The sequence below is a fragment of the Choloepus didactylus genome, assembly GCF_015220235.1.
Source record: "Choloepus didactylus isolate mChoDid1 chromosome 23 unlocalized genomic scaffold, mChoDid1.pri SUPER_23_unloc4, whole genome shotgun sequence".
NCBI classification, from domain to species: Eukaryota; Metazoa; Chordata; class Mammalia; order Pilosa; family Megalonychidae; genus Choloepus; species Choloepus didactylus.
Genome location: NW_023637598.1, coordinates 537428 through 544718, shown reverse-complemented (window position 1 = coordinate 544718; position 7291 = coordinate 537428). Strand labels below are relative to the sequence as shown.

At 43.7% G+C, this 7291-nt stretch overlaps 1 pseudogene and 1 gene segment (V, D, J or C); one reads left to right on the top strand and one right to left on the bottom strand.

Moving 5' to 3' along the window:
• Positions 1-646: 646 nt before the first annotated feature.
• On the bottom strand, positions 647-1167 carry LOC119525064. The segment is given in 2 exon segments: positions 647-972; positions 1103-1167. Coding segments are annotated over 2 exon segments (375 nt in total).
• A 5113-nt stretch (positions 1168-6280) lies between these two features.
• On the top strand, positions 6281-6945 carry LOC119525063 (annotated as a pseudogene).
• Positions 6946-7291: the final 346 nt, after the last annotated feature.

The following is a 7291-nucleotide window of genomic DNA, read 5'->3' as shown; positions in this document are numbered from 1 at the left end:
GAGCCCAGCCACTCCCATCCTCCTGTGTGAAAATATTTTTCATTTCGTTTTTTCCAAGCTCATAGAGGAATGCCAACCCTGAGCACCCTGTGCACTTGGAGGAGATTTTTGTGAGTGATGAATTCCAGGAGGAGATCTAGGATGCACATGTGTCCCTGGGGAATCAGGATCAAGGTCCTAAATCTCCATGGAAAGAACCAGAGGCCTGTTCTGTGCAGACAGATCACAGATGTTGACTGAGGGTGAAGGACAAAGGAGCTGATGGGGTGGTTGTACCTGAGTGCATCTGTGGACAACTCTGCATCCTAGGAACTAAAATCAGTCAGGGGCAGGTGAGTGGAGACAACCACACATGTCCACATACCAACCCACCTGTTATGAGAACTCCTGGGCAAGTATCTTGCAACACATAGGATCATTTGCTATGGATCACACCCAGGCATTGGCAGAGAACATGGAGACAGACTCTCCTCAGACACAGGCCATGAGTGACCCCAATACCCAATACTTTGGCAGGTGGAGAATCCCCAAGCAGGTTAAGAGGCTTCCTTCAAACTGTTGATCAAGCTGGTGGGAAGGAGGAGGGGTCAGAGCACATAAGCAGGAGGTTTTTGTCTCACTTCCCTTCTGCCTGTGTCACTGTGGGTTACACGTAGCTGCTCCCACTGCCATGGTTTGTCCCACAGATAAAGTCAGACTCATCTTCTGTCTGGATGTTGTTAATAGACAGGAATCGATCCAGACCAGAGCCAGAGCCTGAGAAGCGATCAGGGATCCCATCCCCCCTGGATCCAATCATCCCACTATTGCCCACATGCATCACAAACTGGGGGGCCTTCCCTGGCTTCTGCTGGTACCATTCAACACCATAGCCACTGTAGCCACTGCTCAAGGTACAGGTGATCTTGGCTTCTTTTCCCAGGGAGACAGATGCAGGGGGTGACTGTGTCAGGACAGGCTGGGAGAGGGCACCTGCAAACAGAGAATGTAATTAGGACTCCTGTTTAGAGGCAGGTGCAGAGCTGTTGGAGAGAAAGGACAGGGATGGGGAGCATGGAGGGCGTGGTCCCTTTAGGGGCTGTGACAGTTGCCCACAGCTGACCTGAGATGGTACTGAGGAGGGAGAGGAGGAGCATCACCCAGGCCATCATGGAGACTCCCAGTGGTCTGAGCTGAAGCTCTCTAAGCTGAAGCTGGACTTGAAAAGGTCTTATATCCTCTGCTGAGCCCTTGGCAGGCTGGGACCCTGCATGCAAATCAGCATCCAGGCAGGGCTCTGGGTCAGTGGTGGAAGCCCAGGTCTAGCCTTTAGTCCTTCATTGTGGCTAAGGGTTTTCTGTGGCCCTGCTGGCCATCTTCCCCCGTCTGCTCAGGAGCTCCCCCAGTACCTCCCTACACATCTGACAGCCTCTCACCAGTGTCTGTCTTAAGGGAGTGGCCATCCTTCTGTTCACTTTGAAAAATGTCTATGATGAGCCCACCACTTCTTGGTGGATTCTTAGATTGGGGCTGGGGATCCAGGAGTGAACCAGGAAGACAAAATCATTGTTCCATGGAGTTTTTAGTCCAGGCTACAGAGTGCTTATATGAGGAATATTTCAAATTACATCTTGGCCCTTGGAGGATGATCTCCTCTGGGATCATACCTGATTCAGGGGAGAGCAGGAATGAGAAGGTGTCTCACCATAAACTTGACCTTCTGAGAAAGGTTTTTATGGAGTTTCAAGGAAAGGAAGGGAACAAATTTCAGCTTCCATGGAAGGATCTAGAAAAATGTTCATGACTTTTCTCATATGAGGATGGTAGTAATTAACAGGGAAGGACACAGGCAAGAAGGAGGGGTTGAAAAAAAGGGAGAGAGACCCAAGAATTTTGCAGGGAAGCCTTGAATTGGAGTTGGGAGGGGAAGGGAGGGTGGTCTGTGCTGTAGAAGACTGGAGGGGAAGCCAACAGGTAGATGGGGAGGAGGCAAAGGGGAGGGCAGTTGTGCTGGAGATTTGCCCTTTGTTGTTTCTGTTTCTGTGTTTAGAGGAAGAGAAGCCTCTGCAGCCACTTCCTTCTAAAGCTGTCCTCTCTAGTAGGCTTTGTGCATGGAGTGTGGGTTTCTTTTTATCCAATACACAATTTCTCTGTCAGAAACTTATCTCAGTTCCTTTTCTGACTTCTTATTGTTTACCATTCTCACAGACTTGTTACTAGGGAAACATGGACCATGGGGATCTTTTATTGAAATGCTGATTCTCAGGCCCCACTCCAAGGCTGCTGAATCGGAATCCACATTTCACCATCTCCAGTTGATTCCCAAGCATGTTGCCCTCTGATAAGCCCCGGTCTAACCTGGTGGGCTTGGTTAGGGATTGTTGCTCATGCCTCAGTCTATTCAGCATCCAGCCCACCCATTTGGCAAAATAACTTTCTGTTTTCCTGCCCTGTGCTGGTTATATCAGAGATAATGCAAAGGCAGGCATTTCTCTGTGACCCCACAAAATGCAAAGAAATTACCAGAGGAGTTTTAATAACAAGATGAGCATCAATCCTGTATTTTTATAGTTAAAAATTGGGAATTAGTCAAATGCTCTAAGGTGACAATAGTACTTACAATCAAAATAATATTAAGCAGTCACTACATATCTGTGTATGTTTTAAAACAAAGAAAATTAGTTAGAACAATCTTAAATCTTAAAAAAAATAATTGTATAAAGGTGAAATTTAAGCATAATGTCTGATGATAATTGTGGAATAATTGAGAGCAAACATGAAAGCAATGCACTTCAATAAGAAATATACTTATATTAATTTTATTGAGAACAATTTCTAAAAAATTCTGTAATTTCTGATCTTTATTTTATGCAATGAACTGCATTTCTTGTTTCAAAATGCAACACAATAGAAAAGTCACAGATGTTCAAATTGAGGGTCTCTTCCCTTTGCTTGAAGTGAGCGAAGTATGATGTTGGAGGGTGCTTCTGTCTGTTCCTGCTCCATCTGGATTTCAAAATCATTGAATTCTGCTATTCTTAGAACAGGTGCTCCTAATACTCCATGTATTTTCTCACCTTTATGGCTCAAAAAGAGATAGGAATCAATTCAGACACTTCCTTTCATCTTTTTTTTCTATATAGATGGTCAAAAAAATAAGCTGCCATGAGAACTTCAGTTCTGATCATGTGATCCCTGTAGAATGTGATCATATTTGCATTCAGGGCAGTTTCATATCTGGGTTCCCCATCTGGCTCTGTCCCTGTGTCCATCTCCACTGTAAACCAGCTGGCAGAAGTACTCAGCCTCATCCTCCAGCTGGGCCCTGAGAGGGTGAGGGCAGCTTTGTCCCGAGGAGGGAGCCTGGGAACTGGGCCAGGGTTCATGGGTTTTGATGTGTGTGTGTAATAAATCAGTCTCCTGGTGCCTGACCAGGCTTCTGCTGAAACCAGTATGGAGAGTGACAATTGGTGACCTCTCCAGTGCTAAAGCCACAGTAAAAGTGAATGCTTCTCCTGTGGACATGGTCACTGAGGGCTCCTGAGTCACCACAGCCTGAAAACTGGCCCCTGAAACCAAAAAGAGACCAATGTTAACCTGAGGAAGGAAGGCTGAGAGGATGCTCCAAAGGTCCATCTCTGAAACCCCAATTAACCTGGGCAGTGGGTGAGGAGGAGGAGGGGGGCCAGGCCATGGTGCACATGCTCCAAGGACCCCATGGACCACAGCTGGGGCAGGACCCTCTGAGGGCTGTTTTATTCCCTCCTCAGCACCCTGGGGGAAGGTTGTGTGCTTGCAATTTACAATGAGCACTTTACCATCCAATTCTGGGCCCTCAGCCCTGAAATCAGCTCCACTGTCTGGGGGAGGCCTGTGGTGGCTGGGAGCGCTGGGTTAGTCCCCTGGGAGGAAGCAGGTGCTGGAGCATTTTACATGGGCCGGTGAACTGGACTCCAGGGGCCCTTACTTTTCAACTACTTGCATCTCCTTCTGGCCACTGAGAAGATCCACAGCGCCCCCTGGTGGCTGCCTTGTCTGAATGTGTGTGGTTCCCTCTCACATGCTCCAGGCCAAACCACATCACTGCTTCTCTCCTGTTTGCTCACTCCTGTCTGTAGATCTTTCTGTGCTTAGTGTTGAAAATTCACTCCAGTGATGACAGTTCAATTTTAGGGATAACTGGTCTTAATCATTTATCTGAATTTTTGACAAAAGAAATTATACTTATGAAGTTCTAATGTTAAAGTTATTTTTTGAACAAGTTGCATAAACAGCTGATTTCCCATGAAATTTATTTAATAATTTACTTTAGAAAAGTTTACACTGAAAATTCAAGGACAGGTCACAGACTAAGTATCCAAAATTTTGCTACCAGGCATGATTTGGGCCAGCACAGCACTGGGCTCTGCAAAACTGAACCATAGAGGGAAAATAAGGAACCATTAAAGAGCTGAGATGTACAAAGTGCCTCTGTCCTGACTGAGGACAGAAGCATCTCCTAGTGCTGCTCCTGGGGCTGCTGGGAGACCCCAAACTTGTTATGAGGTTTCAGGTAAGCTCTGCACCTTGGAGGTTTGTGAGTGTCTGCACACGTGTGTACATGTGTATGCATGTCTGCATTCACAGGTGTGTCTGTGTGTGCTTGTGCAAACATTTTTGGGTGCCTGTGTGTGATCCTGTGTGATCCTGCTTTCTGGATTATACACTTATCTGTCACATTAATAGATGTCCAGTAGGTAGGACTGTCACCCAGCCAGACAGCCATGACTGGATACAGAGAGTGGAAGCTGACAATTGGCATCCTAGAAAGGATTTATAAATTTTTATGCATAGTGGAGGACCAAAAGTGTCTATTTATGTCTTGAAAAATATTGAAGGTGGCCATTTATTATTATTATTACTACTATCATGTAATTTCTAGTGATAACTGTGTGGTAAGAGTCAGAGTTCTCTGCAAAATTGTCCATTCTTCTTTTGAACCAGATATTTCAATATCTTTGCCTTCTGAAATGAAGCAGTTAGGAAGAAATTCAACAGCACGTAGTTTATAATAGAGCAAAACATAAAAACCAGGCGAAAACATAGTGATCTTCCAGGAAAGAATATGAGATAATGAAGAGATGTTGACTGTGTATTACTAAACGGAAAAGGGAATCATAAAATAAGTTGCATCTCCAACCAACATCCCAGATCATACCTATCAAAGCGTGACTAGGTTAAGAAGGAGAAAAATGTGGAAAGAGAGTTGCCTTTAGGTAGGAAGATGCTGCAGAAAGGGCAGGGAGCTTGCCCCAAGCTTGGGAATAGATGAGGCTGTGGCTTCCATGAGTAGAGGGAACTAGGCCCAGGAGGGATGGAAACTTCTCTGGGGCATCTGGAAAATCTGAGTTCTGGAAACTCAAGATTAAGTTGGCAGACAAGATGTCATCAGCTGGCTCCAAGGTGCCATTGTTGGTTTACAGCAGGACCCAGAGGGACCTCTAGGTGTTCTGTGTAGACCCAGTTACCTTCAAGCAACTTCTAAGGGACCTGAGAAAAGAGTCTCTCTTCTTTTCCATTGATTCTGTGTTCTGAGAGCAGACACTGACTGCTTCCATGCAGTACATTCATTCAAAATTACATACATGTGGTCCAAAGATACAAAGATTTCCAAAAAAGATATGGAGTAAAAAAGTTCTCCTGCCCCTGTTCCCTGTCTTTCTATAGTGACTACAGCTCTTTAGGTCTTGATTGTTTAGTTTTCTCTAGAGTTTTGTTTTCATTATAATCCAAAAGAGTAATAAACTTTTCCCTTCCTAATTCACTTAAATTCTACCTTACTGTACACATTTCTATGCATCGTGTTGTTCCCTTAGCCATATACTTAGAAGTATTTCCTTGCAAATACATAAGCTTCCACATTGTACTTTACAGCTGCATAAACTTCAGTTGATGGATGTGCTGATCCCTTTTAAATGACAGGGATCTCCCCGAGATATGCCGTGACACTATATCATTATCAGAGCTGTCTTCAGCATTTCAAAGGAGTTACTCTGATATTCACTCTGAAATTTATAATGTATTTTATCTCTCAGTAATTGTTAAAAAATTACAAAACTTGCTATAGTGTATAAACATAAAATGAAACAGATAATTTCAGTATGCTGAAATGTGATCCAAAAATTTAACACCTTTAAAGTATAGAAAATTAACTGAATACTTACAGAAGTAAAAAGAGCTGATTATCAAACATTTAAAAATGCTGAATTTCTATGAGCAAACACTGAAAGACAATTACAGTAATGCTGAATATTGGGGATTAGCCCAAAAATCAGTGTTCTGTGCTGGTAGGAATCGGCTGAGGCAGCCATGACGCCATTTGTCGCCACCGAGTGAGGTCGCCAGGGGATGCCCAAAGAGCTGGGCCGTGAAGCTCACCTGGACGTGCTACCTGGCCTGTCACGTGTGCCTGTCTCCTGCACTCTCACACATCACCCTTTGCCCTTCTTGGAGGAGTTACTGCCGCTCCGCTCGGAAAGGAGTCAGAGAGTCCGCGGTCACTGCCATGCCTAAGAATAAAGGTAAGGGATGTAAAAATAGACGTAGATATAAGAATGAAAAAAGTCTGAAAAGAGAGAGCTGGTGTTCAAAGAGGTCGGACAGGGTAATCCCAATGTTGGGAAATGGATGCTTAGAAACAATGTGTTTTGATGGTGTAAAGAGGTTATGTCACATCAGAGGGAAATTGAAAAAAAATGGATAAATATCTCCAACATTATATTGGTTGGTTTACAAGACTATAAGGATAACAGAGATGATGCAATTTTAAAATACAATGCAGATGAATCTTGAAGTCTGAAGGCACATGGCGAGCTTCCAGAGCATGCTAAAATCAATGAAACACGTACTTTCAGTCCTCCTGCTGCTGCTGCTGAAATCCGGTTTGATGACATTGGAGATGACAATGAAGATATTGGTGATATCTAAATTGAACTCAACATTTTATGTTGCAGTTTTCTTGAGGAATATTCTACGTTTTGGATTTTGATCATGACCCCTAAAGAAGAATAAAATTTAATTAGCATGAGTGCAATTTGTTAAAGAAAAGTAACTGGTTTGTTTTTAAGGTATTTGTGTTTCTTTAAAACCTGATAATGCTGAATTATTCCTAAGTGAAATGCTAAATCCTTTTTGTTCTTTTGATGTCATGGAGCTTATGGGTACAAAACCTATGATATCTGTTTAAGAAAGAAGAAAAAAATACATTACTGCTTTTCCTACATTTGCCCTACACTCAGTGTAGATTATGATTAAGCCCTTGTTTTGACTAGTC